Source organism: Desmodus rotundus, chromosome 9, assembly GCF_022682495.2.
Source record: "Desmodus rotundus isolate HL8 chromosome 9, HLdesRot8A.1, whole genome shotgun sequence".
NCBI classification, from domain to species: domain Eukaryota; kingdom Metazoa; phylum Chordata; class Mammalia; order Chiroptera; family Phyllostomidae; genus Desmodus; species Desmodus rotundus.
In genome coordinates, this window is record NC_071395.1 from 79,519,404 (window position 1) to 79,547,268 (window position 27,865).

A 27,865-nucleotide genomic window follows, 5' to 3' on the forward strand; every position below is an offset into this window, starting at 1 on the left:
ACATCTACAGTCAGTGTGGCCTGACCTTTCCCCCCAGGGAGGAGAGGTCTAGAAAGGAAGGCTTGGTAGCTGAGACCAAAAGACACTTGCTTTATTGTTCCAGGACAGGAGACAATGGCAGGCCACTGAGGAATCTGCTGTGCCTCATCTCAGGGGTTCCTGCTGTCCCCAGGCCTAGGGCAGGCTGGGGCTCCCACTTGATGGGGGTTGGGCTTTCAGGTGGGGCACAGCAGATCACTGGGCTGCAACCCCTAGCTCCAAGGGCATCCTGGGTCTGCCAAGCAGTCAGAGAGAGGGGACGTGGGTGCTCCCCCACCAGCCTGTGGCAGGCTTCCCTTCCCTGAAGGCCCAGGCTGCCTCAGACAGTTGGAAGTAATTAATAAGCTGGGGCCTAAACTACTTGAACTTCTTATAGAGAAGGAGTGAGACTGTAGTGATGTGGAGGGACCCTTCCTACACCCAGGGCTAAGAGAAGGGGACACTTTCAAGTTTCCAAAGGCAGGGGCTTTTCCAAACACTTTGTGTCAGAATTGGGCTCAGTTTGGTCCTGGGGTGGACGTGGTCCCTCCTGTGGGTCGCCCTGGGGCTAGACAGAGCATAGGCTGAGGATGATGGGTGGAGCCTGGCCAAGACAGGGCTGCTACGTAGCAGCCCCTGGGGAGTCTCCCGGCTACTTGAGGAGAGGCTCCATATCTCCTCTTCTACGGGCTGCTGGGATCAAGATGGGAGAATAAATACAGGGATTTCTGGGAAAGATCGTGCCTGCAAGGGGCCAGGCCTGAAGGGGATGTGCAGGTCAAAATAGTGTTCAGAGGGGTCTTGGACCTGGCGTGGGGGCTCTGAGCTTCTGGTAACCAAAGCGCTCAGCTCTCAGCTGCCCCAGAAATGAAGTCAGGCTCTGCGATGTAGTTCTGATTCCTCTGGACACAGGCATGGGGGTGTATGTCGGGAAAGCGTGTGCGCACACGCATGTGCACGCCTGCACGGAGCCTTGAGTGTGGAGAGTGTGTTTTCTTCACACCCAGACACTGTTCTCCAGGGGCTCTGCCTGAGGAGCTGGCCCACCAGGCAGCAGAAATGTGTGAGGGGCAGCATCCTGGGTGGTGTCGTCTTCACCCCCAGGTGCCAGCTAACAAACGATTGGCTTAGTGGCATAGGGGACTGGGAGTTTTCCTTCTTTGACCTTTAAGGTGGGCCCGATGTGGGCGGTCAGCTGGGACTTCCAGGCCAGGAAAAGGCTGGAGCTCCTGCTGGGCATGGCTCACGCTAGGGCCATGGGCTTGGAGCTGGGGCTGAGGTACACAGAGGGGCCAGCAGGGGCCGTGGGGGGCGTGGGCTCCAGCTCCATGAAGGCTGAGTAGAGGGTGGTGAGGTGTAGGTCACCCAGCGCTCCCGGACCCCCGCTGCCTGGTGATGCCAAGTCGCCTGCCCCACTGCCTGTCTCTCCCAGACAGGGCCCAGGGGGGAAGCAGTGGGGTGGTGGTGGAGGTGGTGGCATTGCTGATGATGTCGGGGATGAGGTCACCAGTACCAAGGGGTCAAGGGCCAAGCTGTCATCCTTCAGCTGTTCCCACAGGTTTCCTAGTTGGGGGAGAAAACAGGCGTCACTGGGAGGCACCCAAGGGGCCCTGTCTGCCCTCTACCCCATGACTGACACACGCTAGACAGAGCAGGATTTGGGTGACATCTGCTGGGAAATAGACCCTGGCACTAGCAGTGTGACCCCAAGCGGTTGTCTAACCTCTCTGAGTCCTCCTGCCATTTATGGCCTAAAAGCCATAGTCCAGACAGCCTCTGTGGCTCTTTCCCTCTTTCCGGGGGGGGTGGGGGGTGGATTTGAAAGCTGCCAATTGAAAGGGTTGGTGCAGCTGCTGTGCACTCCAGGGTCAGCCGGGGGAGGGGGCCCCAGGAACTCCTCTCCCTGGCTGCTGCCCAGGCTCCCAAGGAAGGTAGGTCTGCAGCCCAGACGACAGATCTTCCCATGATGCACTTCTGGGCCTGATGAGGTGGCTGGACTTGGCCCCCTGGGCCTCCTCTGCTGCAGGGTAAGGACCGGGAGCAGAGCCAGCAAGCACACCTTACTCTGAGGAAAAAATAGAGCAGCCGCCCGACTCCCCTCTTTACGTCGTGTGACCCGCATGATGGCAGCCAGGACCTGGCGATTGCCCTGGGTGTCGGGGTTGCAGGGTCTGCTGAAGGAGGCTGGACTAAATACTGAAATTTGCTGCTTGGCTTCCAATCCTAAGTCTTTCTCTTTCTAGCTAAGTGACCCTGAATAAGTTACTTAGCCTCTGTGCTTCTGTGAAATGTGTTTAAACTTCCTCCTACCCTACAAGCCCCTCTGAGGGAGCACATGTAAAGTGACTAGCATGCTGTGTGATAGTGGGGGTCAAGTAAGTGTTCATGGTAACCCACATGTTTATAGCTTCCTCTGAGGCTGTTGAGCTCTACTTCCCACTTCTGGATGGGGGTGAGGATCTAGCTCCCAATCAGAGCGGGAGCTCTTGAGGGTCAGCTGCCTCCACCTGCTTGTGGATGTTTTCATCTCGGTGTACGCAGTGGGCTGAAGGCCTGGTTCAGCGCTGTCCTCCAAACCTCCCGTGGCCAGAGCTAGGGCCCTGGGCGCACTGGAGTTCAGATGGAAACAGGCCTGGCCGCATGCAGAGATGGAGCAGACGAGATGGTGTGGAATGGATAGAATCTCTCCCTGGATTCCTAACCCCAAATGTCTCCAGGACCCCAAATGTCTGATTCTAAGGTCTCACATTCTTCCTCAGAACCAGACAGGTCCTGGAGGGGGAAGATCTCTTTCCTTTTTCTTCATTAAAAGATTAACTCAGAAGACACAATCACTTCTGGGGATGTTAGGACTATCAGTCGCTCACAACCAAGTATGGCCCTTCTAGCCTATCCAGACCTGAGGGTGGTTGATGATGGGGTCAGTGGGAACATATTCAGGGGCACTAGGAGGAGGGCAAGGGCATTCCCCTTGACGCCCTCTGCCTGCTCCAGCCTTCTGTGCTTCAGTAGACTGGAATCCTGTTAGCCAGCAGGCTGTAGGCTGGAGACTTGGAGGGGACGGGCCACACCTCCAGGTGTACCTCTCCAGTTTTGTCCCACCTCCCCTTTCCCACCTGCAGCTCACCCTGGAAGTCAAAGTCGGTGAGAGAGGGATTGATGGCATCCAGGTCAGTGCCAAGGTCTCCATCTGGCAGCAGGGTGTCATGGATGGTCCTGGCTGGGGAAGGCTCAGCCAGCAGCTTGGCGCTGTGACTGGGTGGGGTGTGGGCAGGCAGAGGCGAGTCCTGAGGGGTGCCTGGCTGGGCCCGCAGCTCTAGGTGCCCATCTGGTTGAGGGAACAATGGCTGGGGCGGTCCAGGAGGGGCCAGGCCCTGTGAGAGGTGTGAGTATGTCTGCCCATAGCAGGAGGGTGCATGCCCCCCAAGTAGGTCCTGCAGGGGGTTCTTGCCAGGAATGGGACCTGGAGCTGGGTGGATTGAGTGCAGTGGTTGGGAGAGCCCAACTGGAGGTGCCAGAGGTGGGACAGGGCCTGAGCCTGCCAGCCCAGGGGGTGGGCAGCCCAGCAGTGGGGTACCCAGCTTCTCCCTCTTGTCTCCAATGAGGCTGTCCAGCTCTTCTGAAAAAGCCAAGAGAGAGAGGGACACCATGAGACTTTGCTTTCCCCACAAACCCTCCCCAGCGGTAGAACTGCACTCAGGCCCTTTCCTTACTCTTCAATCCTCCTTTTTCAGTCCCCTCTCTCTTCTTGGCTCGTGGGAACCCTGGGCCTTGCCTCGCACAGCCTGTCAGCCTCACCTGGCTTGGCCATGCTCTTGCGCACAGCAATGGGGTCTTTCCTCTTCCACTTCTGCAGCTCCTCCTGCATCTTGTCGATCTTGGCTGGGTTGAGGGCCCACAGGCAGCCCTTGCGAGAGGAGCTTCCTGATTTGTTCTCCACCTTCTCGAAGCACTTGTTGAGAGATAGGTTATGGCGGACAGAATTCTTCCAGCCATCAGGCGCCGTCTGCCAGAGCAGAGCAAGACAAGAAATCAGGCCAGGATCAGGCAGCCAGAGCTGGCTCTGGGTCTGGGCTCCAGAAAAACTCCACTGGGTGCACAGAACTGCCACCCACCCCACTCTGGCCTCAGCACCCAGCCCAAGCTCGGGCCCTTCAGCGGTGAGGGAGGGGTTGGCGGGAACCTTGACCACAAGTTATTTTCACCTAAAATCTGCCTTCGTCCCACCCCATCCCAGGTCGACCGTGAGGGTGGCCGAGGTGACATAGAGGAAGGGCTGGTGGGCGCAACAGAGGCCTCGGCTTCTCCCGCACCTGGAATCGGACCACTCCCCATGGGTCTTGGAGCCTGTGCTTGGAGCCCTTTGTGGAAAAAGAACTCATTGCTCTGAGGTCTCTGGTGCCAACTCTGGAGAGGGACTGAGGGCAAAGCTATGGAATGTTCTCCTGGGTCGACCTCATCCCCACTGGGGCAAATGTGGCAGAAAAGAAAGTTGGGTGAGGTTGGTGTTTGGGTTTGTGCTCTGTCGCACATAAATTGGTGTGTTTATCTGAGTTTGGGTGTGTGTGGGAGTGAGTGTGAGAGAGAGAGGGAGGCTGTGTATGAGCAGGCACATGTCCCTAAGTGCTTCTCCCTGGTGTGAGCTTGTCTCCAGGGTATGAGTCTGTAAATTCCTGAGTGTGACGGTGCGTGTCCCTGAAGGTGCGTGTATGTGAGAAAGTCTCTCTGGGGTGTGTGGGTACCCATGATTGTATGAGTATGGGGGTGGGAGTGTTCATTCACACGGTTGTGCCCGAGGTGTGTGCCCCGGTGGGGAGGCCAGCCCTCAGGCTGGGGGTGCTCGTGCCAACAAAATAAACACCATTAGGAGGCCTGGTCAGGCCACCAGTGCAGTAATTGTGCCCAGGGAGGGTTGTAAAAACCATTAGGCTGACTCAGTTGGGTGAGAGGCGGTGGCGGGGGTGCCAGCAGGCACCCCCAGTCCTTCCACTTCTAGCTCTGTTTCAGGCTCTGTGACAGTCCTGGGCCCAGTGGGGTGACTGTGGAGAGAGTTCCTGCTTTAGCCGGTGGGGCCCCTTCACCCTCGCCCCTTCGCCCCTCTCCCTTTCCTAAGCTCGCAGTTTCTGCTTAATGAGGGGCGGCCACTCCCGCCTCCCTGGCTCACTTGCCCCAGGGAGCAGCCGGGCTGAATCATGGCCGGCAGAACTGGGCCCTGGTGCCCGAGTCACTACAAGTTGCTGGCAGCAGCTACCAGAGTCTTTCTTAAGGACAGCTGGCCTGGGGCAGGGGGCTGGTTGAGATGACCCTCAAGGCTCCCAGGGTCACAAGGAAGAATTCTTGAGCCACCAGACCAGCCAGCTGGGGATTCACCTTCAACTCCCAGGACAGTCCCTACTAGGAGCCAAGGCTGTATCTCCTGATACAGCCAGAGTTAATGGGCAGAGTTAATGGGCACTGGGCCCTTCATAGCCCTGTAAATCTGAATGTGGATGCCAGGGCAGCTCCCACCCCAGCCACTTCCTGTTTGGAAGAAGGATGGTCAGCACTAGCAATTACGTCCAGTGGCTGGACATGTCCCCTGACTCATGGGGCTGCAGGACGCCCACCTCAGCCACCTCGGTCATGAGCGCTGCCCACGCCAGGGTCCACTCTGTCCTTGCCCAGAAAAAGGATCCTCAAATGGGGAGTGAGAGATAGAGGGGTCAGGGGGTCTTTGAATTCATTCTTTAGGGGGGTCAGAGGGGAAGTGTCAGGGAGGGAAGGAATCTGTGTTCCAGCTGGCTCAGCCGGGCTGTTGTGCAGATTGGGAAACTGAGGTTCGGAGAGAAAAGGGCCTAGCCTCGCTCACACAAGGAGGCAGTGACAGTGCCCAGACTCCAACTGTGTCCCATAGTTAAGAGCCCTGCCCAGGTCACCCCATAGGGCTGGCTTCCCCATCTGGGTGAAGCCATCCTCAAAGATGCTTTCTCTCTGAAGTCAAACGTAAACTCAGGAGTGAGGGGTGACGCAACTGCTAAGAACAACAACTAGAACCAAAAAAAAAAAAAAAAAAAGCTGCCAGACCTCTTTGCTCTCCAGCCCCATAAAACAGGGATTACACAGCTCCCAGGAAAAATAATTAAGCCAGGCAGATGAGATGCAGGGAGGGGCTGTGGGCCAGGTTGGGAGTCAGCAGGGAGGAAAGGCTGAGAGCCGCAGGGCAGGGCCCGCACTTCCCTCTCTTGGGCCTGGCTCCTTAAGGTCCTAGAGGACCCTCCAAAGGCTTTAGGGGTTTGGGCGAGTTTGGTTCCCTGACCTGCTGGGGTATAGGGGCAGCCCTGGGGACAGGCTTTCCTGCTTCTCGAATCCCAGAGGCAACTCTCCTCCCTCCTCCTCCTTCCAGAACCTCTGGCAGATGACCCTAATTTCCCATTCCTGGCCAGATCACTCTGGCCATCTTGCCCACTCCTCCTCTGATGGCAGCTCGGCAAGTACAAACTTGTTTGAATATCAGCCTCAAATTATCCCCAGGCAGGACAACTGCAAAGATGTGGGACTGGGAATCACTCACTGGCAGGTGGAGGTGAGCTGAACTGTGGATTACTTGGGCCCCAGCTCCCGATGTCTGCCTGGATGGCAGACGAGGTTTATCCACCAGAGGGCAGGCCTTGGAGAAGGCACTTCACCCAGGTTGTGACCTCCCCTGCTCCCACCCCAGGAGGAGCGGTCTGAGCTAGAGGGTCTGGGGTTAGAAGGGAAACAGGTGCTGTGTGAAGCCAAACAGCTAGAGCTAGTGACTGGCCCCACCTGCTGAGTGACCTTGAACAGATGGATCAGTCTCTCTGATGTGTTTGCCCATCTGGAGAGAAGGGCATCTGCCCTGCCTCTAGGGAGGGAGTCTGGTAGAGCTCCCAGAAGCCCCTTCTGTGGATGATGGGAACTAGATCCTGCACATGGGAAGGTTAGGTGAGCCAGCCAGTTCCCTGGGATACTCAGAGACCATGAAGCCCACACCCGCTTTTTGGCAGAACTGCAGCTGAGCCTGCCGCCCACAGAGGCAGATCCTAATCTCTCCCTGGAAGGCAATGGGTTCTGCAGTCCCAGCATCCCTGTCGCCTTGGCTGGCCAGCTCCTACCCAAATTCCTCCAGCCCTACGGCATCCTGGGGGCAGGGATGGGGACAGACTCTCATTTCTTCCCCAGTTCTCTCTCCCCACTTGGGGTAGGTGGATGCTCCTTGAAGCCTAACAATTCTGACATATCCACCTCCCACCAGCATAGGGTCTGACTCCAGCCTGCCGTGTAACCTTGGGTGAATGGCTTGAGCTCTCTCTCTTCCTCACGTGGAACTCTGTCCTTCTGGAGTGGAGACATGGGGAAGCATGTGGGTGCGGGGGGAGGATACAAACCCTCTCCTGGCTTTCATTCTAACTCTTCTCCCACCTCCCGACTGGATCCTCTGGCTCCAGAGAGGCCTGACTTGCCCAGAACCTGGTGTTGGGGAGTGGGAGTGGATCTTGGGCTCACCTTAAAGTAAGGAAAGTGCTCTGTCATAAAATTGTAGATCTCGCTGACAGGAAGGCTCCCAGTTTTGCTGTTCTTAAGCGCCATGAAGATGAGGATGCTGAAGGTAGAGGAAACCCTGAGAGTTTTAACCTCTGAGTAGACCCGGAGACTCCTCTCAACCCCTCTGCCCTGCCCTGGCTGGAGTAGTTGAGGAGAAATAACCTGCTGCAGAATTAATGGGTGAGAGGCTCTCTGGGGTCGAAAGGAGAAGGGATGAAACAGTGTTCACTGAAGTCAGGAATTACAGGTATATGAGGGTTCTGTGGGAGCTGAGAGACCTGGGCTGCAGTCCTGGCTTAGCCACTCACTAGCTGTGTGACCTTGGGCGAGTGCCTAAACCTCTCTGAGCCTCAGTTTCCTCAGCTTTGAAATGAAGAATGTAATAGCTACCTCAGAATTGTGAGGATGAAGGATGATGCATAGCACAGAGAAGCACTCATTAAATGGGAGTTGTCATTACCATCCATCCCTCAGCCAACTGCATAAATGTTACATAGTGAGGGAGGGAATTAAGGTTTCTTGAGCCTCTACAATGTGCCAGGCATATTCTCACACTTAATCCTTCTAAAGGCCTGAATATACTTAAAAAAATAAATAAACAGAGGCTCAGAGAGATTAAATAATTTGCCCGAGGTTTCACAGCGAGTAAATCCCAGAGCCTGGACTTGAACACAGCTCTGCTGGACTCCGAGGGCTGTGTGTGCTCCTTTCTGGGCATCAACGTGTGTCCCACAAACCCCTTCTCTGTGTTCCCGGCTGATGTTTAAATTCCTTCTCCTTCCCCTGTGCTCGCACTGGCTAATGAGCTGACACCTTGTGGGGCCTGGCACACAGGAAATCGAGTGTCACTGTTGGCGGGATGAGAGGAGGTTCACACGGAAGGTCTCCCAGACGGGCTGAGCGCTGCCGGCCTGGCACTTGCAACCCCGGCCCCACAGAAGGTGCGCCCGACCTGGCAGATGCTGGATAATTGAGTCACATCTGCAGTCGTCATTCCTCACTTATTTTCAGTAGAGCTTTGGGGTGGGGCTTCTCTCTGTATCTGGGGAGGGAGGGTGGGGAAATGGGACAAGCATCCCTCCTAAACTCTCAGTCTCAGGCCCTGGGGCCCAGGAGACTAGAACTTGGCAGGCTCCCCACAGGGCACCAGATCTGCTAAGCCGAGCCAGATGTGGCTCCCGGGGTTAGAGGAGAGGTCTGAGTGATCTAGTCTGTCCCCGTGTCCCCATGAAAAAAATCCCTTCTCCAACATGCTCTGGAAGCCCTCTGGCTATAACCCCCCATTACCATTATACCATGGCTCAATTTACCCAGGGGGCCTCTCACCCCTCTTTGTTCCACCCAGTAGTGCTGGGAGACATACCTGTAGGAGTAGATAGGTTTGGGGAAGAGAGGCTGGTGCCCATCGGTGCTGGCCTGGGGTGCAATCCGCTGGTACGGATAGTGGGGGGAACCCAGGTAGGGTACAGGGTAGCTGCCGCCACCTGGTGAGTACTGTAGAGGTCAAAGGGGGCAGAGTGGTTGCCATGGTAACCAGCCTTCCCAAGGAGGGGTCCCCTTCCCCACAGAGGGAGCTGAGGCTAGCTTCTTCTCTCCCAGGTCCTAGGCTCCACCACTCATGATCATGGGTTCCAACGGCAGAGCTATCTGAGGGGGCTGGCCAGGGGTGTGGACGTCTGAGTGCCTGTGAGGAGATCCACGTTCTAGAATCCAGGATCTCAGAGGTCTCAAAGCTCCTTTCCTGCAGCTCTTTCCTCTCAGGCCTTCTACGTACTCTGGTTGCCATGGTGTTGGGAGAGCAGCCTGGCTGGGCCACAAGTATGAAGGATAGCCCTGGCTTCTGCACCCTTCTGCACAGGCGCTCCAGGCCTCCCTTGCTTCTCCTGGAGCATCTGGGCCGGAAGTGGGATGTCCAGTCTGGGCGTTTGCTGGGCACTGCCACCTTTTATGAGTTTCAGTGGCTCTTTGAACGGGGCCGGTCGTGGTGGTGGGCAGGTGGGGTGGGAGGTGGTTTTACAGCAAAGGGAGTGGCTGTGGTGCCAGGGATGGTGTTTTATGGGGGCGAGGGGGGAGGGAGACTCTGACTCCCCCAACTGCTCCAAGCTGATGTGCTTTTTCCAGGTCACCCGAGAGGCACTTAGTGCCTGAGTCACCCTGTCTGCAGGCTCCATAAAGCCCTGGGTGCGGCCATCTTGTTGGAGGACGGGGTGCGGAACGTAGAGGGCATCAAAGCCGGGCTGGGCATGGTGAGGACATTTAAGTGAGGACTGGGCTCTGGTAGCCACTTTGCCCTGCTGTGGCTCAGCCCCTGATGGGCCAGGTTGCATCAGACACGTCCCCTACTCTGGGTCAGACCGTGAGCCTCAGGATGGCTTTGGCCATTCCAGCTGGGCCCCTCATGGGATGGCCCCTCATGTGTGCCCTCTGCTTCCTTCTATCTCTTTCTTTCTTCCCACAGAGCAAGCCGTCTGACTACCTCCCCCTGCCACGTGCCTGCCTCCCTGGCTGGGCCACGACCAGGGCCAATGCCAAGGGCTGGGAGTAGAACCTGCTCCACAGGCAGGGCCTGTCTCAGTGCCAGGCTGCAGGTGGATGGAGCTGGGCGCTGGGCAGCCACTTGCTCTGTCTTGCCCAGTGACTCCTGCGAGTTGCTTAGCTGCTCTGCGACTCGTTTCTTTTTCTCTTTTTAAAAACCTCTATCCCGTGACAGTGTGGGCTAATTACTTGGTACATCTAGGAGGAGCTGAGGCTAGGCAGTGAGGTGGGGAGTGGGGAAAGGACCAAAGACTATGGGGACTGGGATCCTCCAGGTGGGAAGTTCCCCTAACCCTGTGCCTGGTCCCACCCTGTCTAGGCTAAAAGGAAGTTTGAGGACACATAGCAAGATAGTGGCTGGCCCGGACAGCAGCCCTTGTCCAGCCGGTGTGCCACCCTACATACTCCTTTTCTCTCTGCCTCGGCTCTGTCTGGTTCTCTCTGCCCTCCCTTTTGGTTCACACTGGGCCCTGCCCCAATCTCAGCCCCATTCTCTTTTCTGAGGTCTCTCAGGTCCTGCCTGGGTCTCAGAAAAGCCTCGCTTAACCCTACAGAAGGGCAATTGCTTTCCTTCCCATGAACTGCTATCCCCCACCGCAGCTGGCTCATCCTAAGGGTTGGAGCCCTGCTGCCCTCACCTGCCCACCCAGGTGTACGCCACCCTCATAATGTCCCGAGACTCTGGGGAGGTGTGCCCGCTTGCCCCAGACCCACCTGGTGGAAGGGAGGCTGGGAGGGGCGGTACATGTGCTGCAAGGGGGGCTGGAAACAGTACAGGCCAGGGACACTCTCCAGAGCTGGGGGCTTGACCTTGACTTCTGACCCCTGCTGAAGGAAAAAAGCAGAGATGACTGGGCTAGGTCTTGTTTTTCTTCCTTCTCTTTTGCGTCTTAAACTTCCAAAGAAACAACCCTTATTCTGCCTTCCCCAAAGCTTGTTCCTAGAGAACAGAGAACAGAGAAGGGCAGGGATTTTCCCGAGGGAACTCAGCAAGTTAGTGGTGGAGCTGGGGTTGGAACCCACAGTGCTCCCTACTTCCCACCTCACTGCAGGTGTGAGACAGGCTGGGCGGTCTGGAGAAGTGAGGGAGGCTTGTCAGTGGTTTCACTGAGGCTGGGGTAGGGCCAGGGAGCTCCCTAGAATGGCACATGGGTGCAGTGCCTGGCCCCACTCACCAAGCTGAGCCCAGGGCCTGCTTGCTGGTTCAGAGTCCCCAGCCTCTCACAACAGGTCCACAAAGAATACCACAGAAAAGGCCACAGTTTCAGAATTCCCACTGCAGAGCCATGGTAAGGGGAGCACAGGAAGTGGCCAGACAGGTTGGTCCAGGAAGGTCCCCCAGGCAGTGCCACTTCCTCTTTTGCAAAGCCCAAGGAAGCTCTAGCAGGCTCCCTGGAGGGGGCTGGTGTGTCTTCTCCTGCTCTGTTCCCCCCACCAACCTTTGCTCCCCGCTCCAGGGAGTCTGCCCCGTCATCACTGGTCTGTACAAGCCAGGGCACTCTCTCAAACTGGCGCAGGGAGCCTGTAGGTCCTGCCAGCGGTGGTGGCCAGGCTCTGGCTTCCCATGCATCGTGAGCCCCACAGAGAGCCCTCAGGGCCTAGCACAGAGTTCTATCCTGAGTAGGGCCAGGAGAGGTGGGCACAGCTAGGCTGGAAGGTGAACAAGGCCTGGAGGAGGTGGACCACTCTTCCTGGGGTTATAAAGGTACTTGGGAACCAGCATCTGGGCCCAGAGGGTCAAATCAGCTGTGAGCTCTTTCTGGGTGTGCCCTGGGGTTGCTGATGCACGGATAGCCATAATCATAGAATCTCAGGCCCAGAAGGGCCAAGAGCACTGTGTCTAACCCCCTCATTTGGCAGATAATGGGGCCGAACCCATGAAGGAGAAGTGAGGTGCTCAGGTCAGCTGGAGAGTCGAGCGGCTAGCTGTGGGGCTCTGGGCCCGAGCTTTTCTCTACTGTAGGGGGGTAAGGGCATGGGCTCAAGTCTCAGCCTCACCTCTTACAGGCTAAGGGACAAGTCATTTGGCCTCTATGGAGCCTCAGTGTACCCATCTGCAAAATGGAGATAGTGGAAAATCTTCAGAGGCTTGTCATGAGGATTAAACAGGGCACTTGAAGCTATCACCTGGCGGAGTGACCGGGGCCTGGCACTGGGCGGACACTGGGGGGGGTGCGGCATCTGATACCATGGTGCCCTCACTGTGAGTTGCTGTCATGTTCAGTAGCCTGAGGAGGAGCCATCAGGGCCAGAACTGGAACAAGGTCCTGTCTTGGCCACACCTGGTAGGTGCCCAACCCCATCTCTATCTTCCAAGCCTCGAAAGAGACCTTTGTTGGCATGGCTGGGGGGAGATGCATGGGAGCCTATTTGAAAGCAAGAGGTGAGGAGGGCTGGTGTGCATCTAGAAGGCATAGTCTGGGCTGGGCCCACTCAGGGCCTTCCACCGCAGGGACCTCCAAAGCTGGGGAGCAGGGAGCAAAGCTCCTTTTAGTTTTTCTCTTCCCAAGACAACAAGCCTATGAAGCAGACACTGTTACACATACTTTTCGAGTGAGGCTCAGAGAGCTTAAGTGACTTGCTAAAGGTCACACAGCTTGTGGATGTGGCTGTAGAAGGACATGCTGACCTTCCAAAGTGTTGAGGTATTTCTATGAATATATCCAGGCCCCACTTGGGCAAAGAATGGGGACAGGAAGGTCCTTTGAGAAGACCTAAGCCCTCTCTCAACTCTGCCTGCAGATACTCAGAGGGGAATATTGCGTTCTGTGGCTCCTCCCAACATCCTTCCTCTTGGCCTCTGGAATGTGTTTTTCTTCTCACATTTGCATATGGGCGTATAGGTCTGGCTGGGGTTTCTTGACATTTAAACAAACAGAAGTCACACACTGGAATCCTGACTCAGGAGCCACTGGGAAGTTGCCAGCTTCCTTAGCCTAACCTGCCTACCCCGTCTTGTCCCCTCCTTGCCGGACCAGGCCAGCATCCCCTTCCCAGCTGACCTGGGGGCTCAGAATGAAGCCAAGAGACCTCAAATCTCTGAGCTTCTGCTTCCCTGATACACACTGAACCTGGGCGGAAAAGTCTGGAAAGTGAAGGCGGGGAGTTTGATCTCAGAGGACTCATCCGGGATGCTGGGAGCTGGCACAAAGGGTAGGGGGATGCGTGCGGACCACTGGCACTTACCAGGACGTGGGCGCTGTGCTCCTGGCTGGAGTAGGGGAGCCCATTGCACCAGGCCTCCGCTGAGAAGCCAGGCAGGAAGGCCTCGGCCTCCCCCACATCCACGGGGATCTCTTCGTAGGCCTCCAGCACCCCCGGGGTCTTGAAGGAGTGTCCATCGAGGGCCAGGGCAGTCTGGGCCTCAGGGAAGATGTCCTCCTGGAAATGCCGCTTATATGGGTGGAAAGGCACGTGGCTGCCCTTGAGGAAGCGCCCGGGGCTGCTTGCTGGACTCTCTTCAAAGCTGAAGCTGGGGTACTTGTCTGAGGGGGAGAGCCGGAAAGGGCCCAGGCCTGGACCAGCTGGGCACTGGACTTGCTCAGGGCCTGGTGATGCGATGCTGGGACTGTGGGGGGGCAGCGAGGGTGCCCTCTCTGGAGGGCTGTCGGGCACAAATGACGAGCAGCTGAAGCCGGCGTGCTTTGGGGTGGACAGAGGGTAGAGACGTGTGAGTGGAGGCTGGACAAGGATCCTACTCTGTGCTAGGGTAAAGAGGCTGAGCTCTGGGGGGCCCCCAAATAATGGAGGAGACCTAGCCTGCCCTTGGAAACCCCAATCTGATGAGTACACTGCTCTTCAATTGGGGTGCACCCAGTAGTGGGCATATGTCCCTGCCCTGGGAAAGCCCCAGACTGAAGGTGTAAGCATATCTGAATACTTCTGGATCTTGGAGTCACTGGGCACGTGTTTGCTGGTGGAAGGGACAAGACAGACCCCAGGGAGGCCCCTGGAGGGTGGGGGTGACTGTTTCCCATGCAGCCCGCAGGCCCTAGCCTCGGCCCAGGCCTAGGTGCCAGGTACTTACGCTCTGTGGGGCAGGAGAGCCTGGGAGGCCCGGGGCCTGCATGAGGTCCCCTTGGGGCTCACCCTCCAGTCTGGTGGGGCCCGGCAGTGTGACGTCAGACTGTGGCGGAAGTAGCGACACCATCACCCAGTCCTGGCCTTGAAGAAAGCCGGCTGCGATGAGAATGAGAACCAGCATCCAAGGGTGACCATCCCCAAGTCTACCACCTCCACTCCCACCTCATCCCTGGGCTGGCACCCTGACTCCAGCCAGCCATCTTGATGAGAAAGACAGACAGACAGACAGACAGACAGACAGACAGACAGACAGACAGAGAGAAACATCAGAAGCAGAGGTAAGCAGATAACCTGAGAGATAGAACAAGAAAGACGCACAGGGAGAGAAGACTGGTAGGAGAGAACACAGTGAAGCAGTTAGGAGCACCCCCCCGCCATACCCCGGGGAGGGAGGGCTTGGCTGCCCTAGACTCTGCAGCTGCAGAGCAGTGAACTGGTTGTTCCCAGCAAGACCCTGCCTCCGGCTCCTTGTGCTCTGTCTCCGGTCTCCACAATGAAGAACTGGGCTAGGCGACTGAGGCAAGCAGTCCCTGCGCAGTGGCTGAGCAAGTGGGTGGTCCTGAGAGGAAGGGGAGCTGAAGAAGGAAGAAAGTGGGCCAGGCCCAGGCCTGGGGTGGGAATGACCCTCATTCTGCAGGTGACCAGCCCTCAGCAGAGGCCAGGCCTGTGGTGTCACCCTCGGGCACCTTGGCCTGGCTGGCATGACCTGTGTAGAACTGGGGACTTGAGAGGACCTGACTGCTGGTGGCCCTGGGAACCTGGCAATGCACAGGGGACCCCACCACCGGTCCACTGCAGTATGCCTGGCCTGCGCCGTATTCTCCTGTGTCCTCCAAACTTTGTGCAGGCCACTGCCCTTTCTGAGCTGTAGTTTCACCATCCACAAAACGAGGGGCTAGACTACGTGATATCTGAGGGCTCTTTCTGTTCAGACCTAGAACTGTAGGAGTACACTGTCCCCAGCACAGCTGTGTGGTTGAGGACTCAGCTCAAAGCCAGCCTTGGCCTTTCCTTGATGGCTGCGCCAGCGGAGCTCCCTGAGCCTCAGCATCACCATCATCAAACCAGGAAGAGAGCTAGGGCCTCCCTCGTGGGCATGCTGTACCAAACAAAATCACGCACACAAAGGAGCCCAGTGCCTAGCACGTAGTCAGTGCTCAGTAAATGCCAGCTCTCAGTACTGACATCCTTATTACATGGCTCTTACTGTCATTACCATACTCAGGTCTCTTCCTTCTCTACCACGTGCAAAGGGCGGTTTCTGAATGATCTCTGACAAAGGCTACCATTTACTGAGTGACCGATCTGGGCTGGCCACTGTGTAAGTGATTTGGAGGATTTTCTCGTTGTTTTATTAGAACACCCGAGAGGAGAGTACATTATTAATCCCACTTTTCTGGTGAGGAAACAGACCCAGGGGGGTTATGTGATTTGCCCAGGTCACAGAGCTAATCCTTGATAGAGTCAGGATTCGAATCCAAGTCTGTCTGACTCTGGAGGCTGCACTGGTCCTACAGTTCCTTCATTTGGTGAGGGTCACAGTGGTGGTGGGATAAGCCGGGGTGGGGCAGGCAACAAGAAAAGCATGAGGTTCACACTTATCCCTCCTACCCAAGACCACTCCGGCAGAGCAGGATAACTGCATTTCCCCAGCCGTGCTCTCCTCGGAGCTCTGGGAAGGAGGGATGGCCTTGGTGACTCCATGGTGCCCAGCCTGGGGTTAGCACATCTTTGCTCAGTAAACTACATATCTCCTTCGTTTGACAGGAGGTTAATAGCGACAAGGCATTTGCCCAAAGTCCCTCAGGGGATCAGTGGTGGAGGGGGCTGACAGGTAGGGTCTAAGGGGTGCCTGGTGGGAGGCTCTCCCGCCCCCTCAAGAGTCTCCACCGCCCCTTCTCCATGTCCAGGCGCCCGCTCACTCGGCAATGCTAAATGTGGCGTGACCGGGGAAGCGCCGAGCTGGCCGTAACTGGATACCGAAATGGAGCAGGCACGGGGCCCAAGGTGCAGGGCAGCCCATCTCTGGCTCCGCATGACCGCCTGGTCTGGCCCCCGCTCCCTGGACAGCTCCTGGACAGCTGGGGCCCGCCTGTCACACCTGGCCCTGGCCCAGAGTTTCCAGAGGCAAGGTTGGGGGTGGGGGGACTCTTCCTCCCACAGGTCTCAGGCTTTGTAACCTGTGGGGCGGTAGTCAGTCCCCTCTCCAGAGGTAGAACAAAGTGTGGTTAAGAGCAAGGGATTAGGGTTTCAGCTGACTTGAGTTTGAATCCCAGCTGTGTCACCTCCTGGCTCGGTGACTCTGAACAAACTGTAATTCTCTGTATCTTTCTTTGCTCCTCTGATCAATGGGGATCCACCTCAAAGGGTTGTCAAGAAGATTAAGTGAGATTGTGTGTATAAGGGGCCCCGCACATAGAAGATGCTTAAGGACACACAGGGCACATCTGGCTTCCTTGGCCAAATGCGGCTGTGGACTCCGACCCCAGACTCTAGTTTCCCGATGGTCTCGCTGCTTCAGGCCTGACAGGCCTGGGTAGACTGGCTAATGGCCCCATGCCGAGGTAGCAGCTGCCCTTTGCTAGTCCTGCCCTCTCTGCCTGGCCTTCACTCAGCCCTGCCTCTGGGGGCTCGGACCCCCGCTCTTCTCCTCTGAGACATGAACCTGAGGAGGCCTCTCTGAGCCCAGGTTGGGCCGCACCTCCTGCTGAGGGTCCAGCCTTCCCAGAAGGACCCCTGTAGCATCTGCCTAACCCCCATCCCTGCATCAGTCCCTCTGTCCCAGGACATTGCCTGGTGCCCTAGCTGAGTCCCTGCATGTCAGAGACCTTGACTGAAGGCTTCAGTTCACAGTCTCACTTTCATACCCTGGCTTGGCCAGACCATCACCCCACCTCCTCCAAGGCCCTGGGGCAGGATTAGAGCCAGGGAGGCTATGCAGAGTTTGGAGACCTGTCTCTTGCTTTGCATTGAGGATGCAGAAGTCTCTCTGTGCAGGGTTTCCTCTGGAAAGATGTTATAATAATGACTCCTGATTCGGGGACCATGGCACCCCCTTGGTGGCCTCAGTCAGAGCTCTATTTTACAAATGAGGAAAGAAGGCCGAGAGAAGAGGTTAAGTGACTTGCTTAAGATCACATAGTCCCAGAAAGAGTGGGTCCTCCTCCAACTGCTCCAATTCCAAAGGACCCTCCTGCCTCAGGGGTGGGCTGAGGGGCTCTGATTGGTGGATATAGGGAGCCCTGCCCATCATAGGGAGGGGCTCACTGTGGGGAGAGGGATGAGTCTGCCTTGGCTCCTGATGCCAACCTGGAGTGGCAGGTGGAGCTCCTGAAGTTGGATGATCTAGTTCAGAAGCTCTAAAGTCAGGACTGGATTTGAATCCCAGTGACTGTGGGATTTTGGGGGACAAGTTTCTTGACTTCCTTGCCTAGGCCTCAGTTTCCTCATTTGTAAAATAAGGCTAATAATATGTACCTCTCTGGCGGAGTAGATGAAATATTGCTTGTAAATAACTTAATGTGTAGTATGTGCTCAATAAATGATAGCTATTATTAATAATTAAGAGTGGGGCAGAGTTAATTTAAAGCATGAGCTCTGGGTGTGGGGGCAGACAGAGTAGAGGAAATGCCTCTTCCTACCCCCCCCCCACCTCCATCTCCCTGACATCCTCTTACCCCATTTGCAAAGATTAAACTTCCCTCCTCTTGATTCTCTGATCTCAGAGATCATTTCAGCCACCCCCCTGCGGTAGAATGGCTGTAGAAACTCAAAGGGGGCCTGGCTGGTGTGGCTCAGTGGATTGAGTGCCGGCCTGCCAATCGAAAGGTCGCTGGTTCAATTCCCAGTCAGGGCACATACCTAGGTTGTGGGCCAGGTCCCCAGCTGGGGACGTGCAAGAGGCAACTGATCAATGTATCTCTGGTACATCGATGTTTCTTTCCCTCTCTTTCTCCCTCCCTTCCCCTCTCTCTGAAAGTAAACAAATAAATCTGTAAGAAACTCACGGGGATTAGAGTAAGGAGGGAGTGACTGTTGCTTTGGACCCCTCAGGAGGTTCTCTGATGACCCCTGTGTCCTGGGGCTGGCATCTGCATTCGAAAGGAATCCTTTACTGACAGCTCCCCTTCGTGCTACCCGCTTCAGTTTCAGGAAGCACAGTGGAACTTGGGTGTGCAAATACCAGCAAACGAATGCAGGAGGTCTAGTCAGCTCTCCTCTTTGCTCTGATCCCAGGAGCTTCCTTCCCTACGTGACGCTGGTGTGGACACACACAACCTGCAACCTCCCCCTGCTTTCTGGGGTGAGCTAGGCCAGGGCTCTCCACGTGCCCCGGGGTCCCTTCGACTACAAGGATGATCATCATCACAACTCCGCATCTATAAGCACTCTGCAGTGTACAGAGCACTTTGTATCTATCACCTCACTTCGCCTGCCCTTTGCCCCAGAGGGGAGCAGGCGGTGGTGTGTTGGAGACAGCAGCTCTGGGCTTGCGAAAGCCACCTGTGTCCATGTCTTCCCAGATCCACGTTCAGTGAGATCAGCCCAGATGGGCCTCGGTGGGGGTAGTCTCCTACAGATAGTGGTACATACTCCAAATGATAAACTGGAGCCCCCTTTTTTTTTGGAGAGCGGGTTGGTGAACCTTTATCAGCACACCAAGGGAGGTCATTATCCCCATTTTTCGGGGAAGAGAACCGAGGCCCAGCGAGAAGCAGCAAGCCCAGGGCCACATAGCTAAAGTGGAAAACCGCATCTACCGATTCTCGGGCCTTAAGAGCCCCAACCACATCCCCAAACACACACTCCATGGGTACGACCCTGGCAAAAACTTCAGCTGCGTGCCATTTCAGTATCTGGGTATTCTGTCCACCCCCTGCTCTCTGAACTTCTTCCATGACCTCTGGGGAGTGGGAGGGCAGGGGGTGTGGTGGGAGAAGCAGACTGGATCTTCCCTGGAGCCAGGGGGAAGAAAGAAATGGCCCTCTAACCTGAGTAGGGAGCACGGTAGGTGAGAAATTCCCCCGAAGCATGACATCAGGGTCAACAACGATCCTTCTGGAACCCCTGCTATGTGCCTGTCTCACAGACAGCCAGACCTGTGCCCTTCCACCTGGCATGTCTTTCCACCTCTTGAAGACCGTTTCCCCCCACAGTGTGGCAGGACTCAGGCCAAAAGGACCATTTGTGGGTAGGGGCCGCGGGACACCTGGTTTGCTGGTTGTGTGACCTTGGACAAGTTACTTCCCCTTTCTGTACTCAGTTCCCTTATAAGTAAAATGAGACACTGGAATTATTTGCATCTAAAGATGCTGAAGCTGGTCCAGTGGAGGTGTCTGTGGCCCACACAGCTGTCAGCTGGGCCCTCACCCAGCTGTGCCTTTAGGAGGGGCCTCCCTGAGGAAATCCTCACGGGGACCAGGAACAGCTGGGTAGGTTATTATACCCCAGGAGGCAGGTGCTATATTATCATCCTCATTTTATAGATGAGAACACTGAGGCTCAGAGAGGTTACCCAGACTTGCCCAAGTTCACTCAGTAAGTTATGCTCCCCAGAATTCAGACACAGGCTTCAAAGCCAGTGTGCTTAACCACTACACCACACGGCCTCGCCTCAGGAACACCTCAGCTTTCTTGCTCACACCTGGAAGCCAGAGTGGCAGGTTGGGGGCAAGGTGGGAGGTATCCTTGGAAGGGTCTGTCCCTGTATCCCCTGTGAGCAGCTGAGTCACAGGGGACACTGAAAGCCCTCATGGGGCTCTCCACACTCCCTCCCACCTGGGCTGTATCCTACCTGGGGTGCCTCCTACCCGCCCTTTATGAGTGAGGTGGAGACAGTGCAGTTCCGCCTTAATGGTTTCTGTTGCTGGCTGTGGCAGCATGTTTTACGAGGGGTGGGGCTGGTGCCCAGTGCTGCCTGTGGCCCCACCCGGGGCTCCACCTGCCTGGCTGCTGGGAGGGGTCCCCTGGAGCAGCTCGGTAATTACCTGGTGGGGGGGGCAGGGAAGGGCCTGAAGGCCCTCTCCTGAGGCTTGGGCACCCCAGGATACTGGGAATCTGAAGGTACCAAGAAGGAAAGGGTTTCTAGCTCCTCTCCTCGCACCAAGATTGGGGTTTCTGAGGCCAAAATTCTGGCCCCTACGGCTCTTGACCCTGCCTGGATTTCAGGAAATGGGTCAGCTGCCCCTGCCTTGAGATCTGATGACAGTGCTGATGACTGTCTGCAGCTACAGATAGATAGACAAGGGTGAAGTGGAGAGGAACGAAAGATGAACAACTTTGTCCTCTATGTGATGCTTCCCTTAAATCTGAGCCACTGACACCTGCAGCCCAGTCACTCCCATCCCGCAAACCAGGGCCCTTCCAGAGACATGTCAGTCATCCCCCTGCCTCTGGAAGTAGGCTAGTCCTAGAGCATCTTCAGTATGGCCGTCCTGAAACATCACTAGAGCCACCTTCTACGCCCGGGGCTGACTTGGAAGTTCTTCCAGATATCTAACCTTAATCTCCCTTTTAATCTTAGTCCTCTTTCCTTATGCTTCCTGCCATTCACCATGGGACCCTCCAGAGGTTAGTAAATGGCGAAGGACTCATCCCTCCTGCAGGGTGGGCCCCAGTCTTGCTGCAGATGCCTGACTCCAACAGTTTCCTGTTTTCCCTCTTCTTTGCCTAGAACCCCTTCCTTTCCACCATCCCTGACCACCTCCAGGCAGCTTTCCATCCTTCCAGCCCGTCCCCAGCCCCTGCCACCCAGCCTTGGTACCAGTGGGGCTGAATTCAAGCACTCACAGTGGGCTCTGGGCCATGGCCACCATCACAGCTTCAGGGAGTCATCGGGCCAGCAACACCCCAGGAGCCTCCATGGAGGTATAAATACTCCCACATGCCTGGACCAGCCCCCTGCCTGAGGGCTGGGGTGGGGCTGCTTCCCCAGGCCAGGCAGGCAGGTCACATGCTCTATAAACGCTACAGGACCACAGGCCCTACCCAGCACTGCTGGGGAGACCAACTGGGGCCTGACCTCTCTGGGTGGATGGACAATGATGGATGGGTGGTTGGATGGATGGATTGGTGGGTGAGTGAATTGGAAGGATGGATAGATGAAATCGGCAGATCAATGGATGGACAGACTGATGGATGGACAAGTGACTGGATGGAAGGGTGGACACATGGATAGATGGACAGATTGATGGGAGTCCTGGACCTGCCTATGGATGCTTATTGGGTAGATGGGAAGGAAGGGATGCCTGGTTTCAAGGAAACAAGGAAATGCTAACTGTCGAAGCTCCCATCCATCCTATTCTGAGACACACTTATCAGGACCTTTTCTCTCCTCTTTTATGGCTACCTCATCTAAGAAATTGGCTCTACTATCCCCCTACTCCTTAGATGCCTCTTATCAGAGACCTCCCACCTAAACACCCCCAACCCCAGGGATCGGTTGCTGTGGGGCGTCATTCACGGTCTGCCTTTTCCTTCTTCTTGCCTACTCTGGAATCCAGCTCTGCGGCTGCGAGCCCACCTTTAGATCTTGTTCCCAGAAGCAAGGTGCATGTGCCCTCCAAGGTGAGCAGGGGAGGGGGAGGTCAACTTCTCAATTCCAAGAACATGAAACACTTACATGGGCAACTTAAGGAGAAGATGCCCCCAACCCTCCCACCTTCCCTAGGGACTTTTAAAGTCATGACTGAATCTGATGGCGGGAACAGGCCTGGCAAGGAACATGCAGGTGGCCAAAGTGTCCTAGAACCGCTGGGGGCCTGACTGCAGAGCTGGGCTCCTGTGGGGTGGGGACTTCTCCCTGCTCAATCCTCCCAGGCTGTAGTGTGCATAACGCAGGTCTGAGGCCTCCCGCACTGATTTCCGGAGAAGAAAGGTTTTTCTAGCCCTTAGTCTGCCCAACTGTGAAATGGACCAAAGAATGGATGGCAAGATGGGGAGTGACTGAAGGAACAAGGGGATTTTTCACAGATTATGAAATATTGTCTTCATCCTTCTTGAAAACAAGAATTCCATCACTCCCCTTGAGCCACACCTGCTGAAGAGGGGTGGTGGAACGGGATGGGGAATGGGAGGAAGTCCCTTGACTCTGAGTACCCATTAGCTGGGCCGTCCTGTGGTCTAGAAGTCCCTCCTCCATATGACGTCACTCAGGGCTGAGCCTGGTGGTCCCACCCACAACTTCCTATGGGCTGCACTGGCAACTGGCTGCAGAACTGATTGGCTGTGGTGGTGATTGGCAGCTGAGGATTTGAACTGTGAGACCAACAGCGCTGACAGAACCTCGTACCCTAGCTTGGCATGTGTCATCTCTGAAGCCTCCCCTGCACCCCGGTGGCCCTCACAGGGAGTCCTTCTGACCAAAGACCTCTGGAAACTTCCTCTCCCAGCTCTGCCACCAGTGTGGGACAGCCACAGGAGTGCACCTCGTTTCCTCCTGTATAAAATGGGATCCTCATCTTCGCCCTACATACCTCACCTGGCTGACCTGGGGGCTCAAGGAGAACCAGAGTGTCAAAAATGCTCTGAGGAAGATAAAGCAACACCATCACGTCTGGTGCTCCTGCTTCCTCCCTTGCGGTCCCAGGCCCATGGGACTGCAGGAGACGAATGGAGGCCGAGATCTTTTCCCCTGCAACCATTTGCCCTTCCCAGGGTGCTCCCCATGGGGGTGGCCAAGAATGCTCACATCCAGCCCCTGGGCCCCTCTCAGCGTGCCTGCCTTAGTGGGGGCATGGGATGGCACAGGACCCTGCCATTCCCTGGGCCACAGACCTCTCACACACGATGCATATCATTATCAGAAGGACTGCTCATTATTACCCTTCTATTTTTAAGGATATTAATTCTGCCATCACCACTAATAATAGAGATGTAGTACAAAACAAACAATACCGACCGGGCCCCCCCCCCCCCCCCTCGGAGCCGAGTTAGCGCACACGGGGCAGGCAGCACGCTAACTGCCGGGACTTACAAGCTTTGGAGTGAGAATAGTACTGGAAGGCCCTCCCTCCCCAGCCCCTCTCTGCCTGCCATATGGGGAAACTGAGGCCCCACCAGCGGAAGGGACCGTTCTCTGCCTCTCAGCACCTGCGCACCGGCCCTTCCTCCAGGCATCTGGGCTGGATGAAGCTGGCTCTGAGCATGTAATCATTTTCATGCCCACGTGAGGAGAAGGGTGTAAAGTGGCAAGTTCTGTTTCTCTGAACCCATCTAGCTCCTGGGCTCCAGACCCCACCTTTCTCTTTTGACTGCCCTCAGAGCCTTTTGGGCTTGGCATTGGCATCCCAGAGAATTCTCCAAAGCCCTTCCCACCTCTGGCAGATTGGACATGCTCATAGAAAGCCCCAAACAGCCTGAGCCCCTCCCCAAAGCCACATGCTCTGCAAGGCCCGATGTGGGCTCCCCTGTTCCCCAGGAAGGGGCTGGGAACACCTCTGGCAGTGAACACTTCTGTGCTAAGTACAGAATCTGGTAACTGGGTTTTCTGATCACAGTGGGGGTGTGCCTGTCCTATGCCTTCCAAGGCTGATGAGCGGGTATAGTCTCGGACATGGTTGTGGAATTTACTAGTGTAGGTGGGATCTCCAACTGTCTCCTGGTGATCGGGTTCCATAGACACGCCCCATTCCGTGTGTGTGTGTGTGTGTGTGTGCGCGTGTTGGTGCCCAGGATAGCTGTAGTTTGTCAGAAGCAGGAGTTTCAGGGAGGGGAGTGGGGCTGGAAGCTGACAGACCACGCATCTTCTTGGGAGCCCGATGTGGAAGGTTAGTTCAGGCTTCCCAGTGGGCTCTCTGTGACATCTCTGGGGGATCTTGAGGGGTGCCTACACCCTGCCACTTCCAGAGTAGCCGTGAAAGCATGGGTTCCCTTTTCTCTGTGACTCACAGCTGGTTCTCTCGTCAAGTTCCTGAGAGATCGCGATTCAGCTAATTCTCTCCCCAGCCCCATTAATCTGAGCTGACTAAGCAAGAGCCAGAGGCGGGGTAGAGACCAGGGGATGCTCGCGATGGCAGTCATTCTTAAACAACCCGGCAGGCCTCCTTGCTTCAGCTTCTGCCCATCTTCCTTCCCTACATCGGGACTGGCCATGCAAATTGGATCGATTACACTCCCAGCCTCCTGAGAAAGGTTGCCACCGCCTCCTTTTGTGGCTCTCTTGAGCACGTCTCTCCATTTCCCCTCCTGCCTGCCACCCACCTGCAGTGTAGAGAGACCCACCTGAACATCAGACCTCAACTTGTCTTGTTGTACCTAAATTCATCCTAATTGTTTGTCCAGCATCCAACCTACGAGGTCCAGACAGGATCAGGAAGCTGAGGGCTTCTCCAGGGGTGATCCTGTCCCATCCGTTTTGTCCTAGCAGCCTGGTTCTGGGCTTGTCCTGAACGCTGGGAGAATGCGGAGGACAGACCAGGACCTGGCAGGGGCACTGATGAGGGGTGCTGGACCCCAAGGGGGATCTCTGATGTATGGAAAGATCCATCTGGGGGAGGTGGGGATGGTATGGAATGGGAATATGGTGTTAGGGATGAAGGTGGAGGCAGGGCTGAGGAGGTAAGGTGGAAAGAGAAGCGAGGGATGGGGTTGTGGAAATGGAGGTGAAATTGGGCACGGGGAGTTGGATAGGAAGAGGGCGGGGCTGGGGTAGGAGATGGGAATGGTGATAGGGTCGGGCGGTGAAGGGAGCCTGGGATGGAGTGGAGAAGTTAGGGATGGGGTGGGGGTTGAGCCTGGGGATGGGCAGAGAGATGGAGGAAGGGACAAAGGGTGGGAATGGATCAATTGGAAAGACTAAAATTATTCAGGGACCTTTGATTGATACTTCTGAGATGCACTCTCCTGGAGGTCACCTTGTCATTCCTCTGCTCCTGGGCATGTTGCCAGCCCCACCACACCTACCCCAGATCAATGGTTGCTTCTCTACTCAGGAAACCACCTCCTGTGGTCACATAGTCCAGCCAAACTCACTTTAAGATGCTGAAACGTCTTTCTGAAGACTAATGCCAATCTCTCCTGCTGTAGAAGCCAGTCTCGGGTTGTTCAATTCCCACCTGCAGGCTTCCCCAGGGATGGTGGGCTGTGACTGCGAAGGAAAGAGCGGAGGGTGTACCTGCAGGACCTCTGTCCCCAGAATCCCTCTATTCTGGGGGAACAAGGGGAGGCGGGCAGAAGTGGCTCCCAAAAGCCCCCTCATTAGAGTGTGGAGGTGGAGAAACTAATAGACGGTCACTGGGCGTGGGACCTTTTTTCTGTCCCTTCTTGTACACAGACTCCCAGGAAATTTCACTGTGACTTGGTAACAGTCTCTGGCTATGTGCATGAGCCCCGTGCAGGCAGTGGGGGTTCTTCCGATCCATGAAACTCAAGCTGGAAGGAGGGAGGTTAGACATCAAGAAGGACTTCCTGGCTTGGAAGGATGGACAACCCATGGGAAGTGGTGCTACATTGCCTCCTTAGAGAGCAGATGGGACTCTCCATGGGGGCTAAAGGAGGGGATACACGCCAGCTCCCAGAAGGCGTGTGTTACTAGTGGGCTTTCCCTTTGTCTCTAACTGTGTCAGGCTTTCTCCCTTCTCACGTGAGTGATGAAAGCTGTTGGTTGGGGGCCATGTGAGGTCAGTGTATGGATGAGACAAAGATGGGGAACAGGGAGGGATCCCAACCCCCCCCTAATTTTTTTCTTGCCTTCCCAGGAGCAGAATCAACAGGATTCCGGGGCTCTCTGAGCCCCTGGGAAATAAAACCCTCTGAGAACTCCCTGGCATTCCTGGGAGAACAGGTTCCCGGCCCTGGGAGGTGAATGAGGCGCCGGGCCTGGGGGGGCAGCGTGCCTCGGCAGGCCCTGGAGCCCGGAGCTCAGCTCCGCAGAGGCAGGATGGGCGGGGCGGGGCAAGAGCTGGGAGGACATGTGCCTCTCCCCGTGGCACCTCTGCCTCTGAGGATCCCGAGCCCAACTCGGGCCCAGCCTGGCCCACCACAAGACAGGAGCCAGGACAGGAGGCGCTGCCCTCCAACCGTGGGGCATGCCCTTCCACTGCCCGCATCCTGGGGGTCAGGGAAAGACCGAGGTGGTGAAAGCGCCGAGCCAGGCATGATCGGGACTAGACTGGAGAGCAATGGTCTCCTCCCTATCTCCCTTCCCCAGTCGGCCCAGAGGTACTGGGCTTTTTCAGTGGAGAACAGAGAAGGCTATGAGGGCCGGCAGAGCTACACCCTGCAGCACTAGAGACCTGAGACTCCAGGAAGGACTTCATGGCCCTGAGGGAACGGATTGAGTTTCCTCCTCGGGATTAGGAAAGCGAGGAGGGGGCTGCCCTGTGTAGTGTGGAAAGTGGCCAACCCAGAGGCAGGAGGATGGGTGAGATGACTTCTCAAGAGAACTGCCCTCTCCACCCAGGTCCTTTCCCTCCCACCAGCTGTCTCTGGCCACAAAGCACATACAAGCACCCCCCCCCCCCAACACACACACACCTGTGGGTGCAGACAGAAGAGGCAATCACGCCCACTTGGTAGAGTCTATTCTTAATCTAACGTGCTCTTTGGACATTTAGGGAGGGCCTGGGGGACTCCACGGGGAATGCCGGAAACTTACCTGATGGGGAGGGGGTGGGGAGGAGCTGTAGGGGCAGAGGGGGCTTCCTGCTGCTCCAGCCAATTCCCTAAGGGGATTCACATCCCAGACCCCAATTCTAGTCTTCAAGGGTCTGAGAGCCTCCTGCATGTTCCAGGTCTGCTCACTAGGCCTCTTGGCTTCAGGCTTCTTGAGGGACAGAGATGGTCCTAGGCCTCTGGGGGATTCTGCCTTGAGCTCAACATCATGTACTGGCCACAGCACCTGTTTGCCACCTGTCTGCTTCTCCACCAGGTGCAATACCTCCGTCCTACAAGTCAGACCTTCCCCCAAGACCCCAGGCATCTAGACCCCAGCCCAGGCTGCCCTGAGGTGTTGAGTGATTCATTGGTCAAAACACACCCTTGGCACCACCAGCCTCCAGAGCTGAGCGCTCCCCTCTCTACCTGGAAAAACCACTATGTTGGGAATCTGCCTCCCAGTCTTTCAGCTCAAGTGTTCCAGTCGTAGCACTTCTGAGTCCTCATTTTCTTCCAGCACAGAGTGGCTAAGTACACCCTCTCAACATCCAGAGGCACACACAAAATCCAACAAACACCAGAATGAAAAGCCTCGCTACAGCAAGAAGGATTGAAGTTAGACAACCTGAAACAGGAACAAGAGCGACGAGCATGGAGGAGAGGGTCCTCTCTGGCCTCCAGGCACTCACCCACTTCCTGAGTCTCCCTTGAGCTGCAGTAAGAAGATGGGGAGGACCCCAGTGCTCTTAGTCACTTCCCAGCCCGTTAAAAAAGCAACCCCTCCCACCCCATGCCCTGGCCCGGCCCTGCTGGCCTCCACGGCTGACTTGGGCCGGGTCTCCTCTTACTTGCTCAATGAAGCAGGTCAGCGTGGGGGCCCGAGGCTGGGGGGCCAAGAGCTCAGTTCGTCTGTCAGTCTGTCAGCTCGGCTGTCCTGGGTCTGTGCTGACATCAGGTGAGGGGAGGCAGCTGCTGGGTGAGCCAATAATTATGATATCAGCTTCCCCTTGCCCTGAGGGGCTGCTGCCAAAACGGAGAGAAGAGCAAGGTGACTAAGAAGCTAGTTTGCTCCTTGGCTCTTGTTTGACAG

General features: G+C 56.2%; 1 protein-coding gene across 5 annotated transcripts; it reads right to left on the reverse strand.

The window, feature by feature from the left end:
* FOXN1 (forkhead box N1) lies at window positions 1–27,811 on the reverse strand. 5 transcript variants are annotated; one of them, XM_024564590.4, is made up of 9 exons: window positions 27,624–27,811; window positions 14,126–14,277; window positions 13,285–13,740; window positions 10,813–10,923; window positions 8,927–9,057; window positions 7,525–7,621; window positions 3,817–4,024; window positions 3,146–3,637; window positions 1–1,581 (listed from the first exon to the last, which is right to left on the reverse strand). In XM_024564590.4, exons 2-9 carry the CDS (start codon window positions 14,246–14,248, stop codon window positions 1,262–1,264), a joined length of 1,938 nt encoding a protein of 645 aa, XP_024420358.2. In that variant the 5' UTR covers window positions 14,249–14,277; window positions 27,624–27,811; the 3' UTR covers window positions 1–1,261. The 5 variants fall into 5 exon arrangements, with proteins under 5 accessions (XP_024420358.2, XP_045055001.2, XP_045055000.2 ...); XM_045199066.3 differs by having other exon boundaries at window positions 2–1,581; window positions 10,813–10,926; window positions 14,126–14,262; window positions 27,624–27,810; XM_045199065.3 differs by having other exon boundaries at window positions 2–1,581; window positions 10,813–10,926; window positions 27,624–27,810.
* Window positions 27,812–27,865: the final 54 nt, after the last annotated feature.

Bases quoted from the DNA above. Each gene is read 5' to 3' on its own strand.
- FOXN1 (XM_045199066.3), bottom strand. From the start codon at position 14,248: ATGGTGTCGCTACTTCCGCCACAGTCTGACGTCACACTGCCGGGCCCC. The intron at 10,927-13,284 runs GTAAGTGCCAGT...TTTTTCCTTCAG, and splicing joins AGCACAGCGCCCACGTCCTG to CAGGGGTCAGAAGTCAAGGT. The intron at 1,582-3,145 runs GTGAGCTGCAGG...TCCCCCAACTAG, and splicing joins CACCGACTTTGACTTCCAGG to GAAACCTGTGGGAACAGCTG.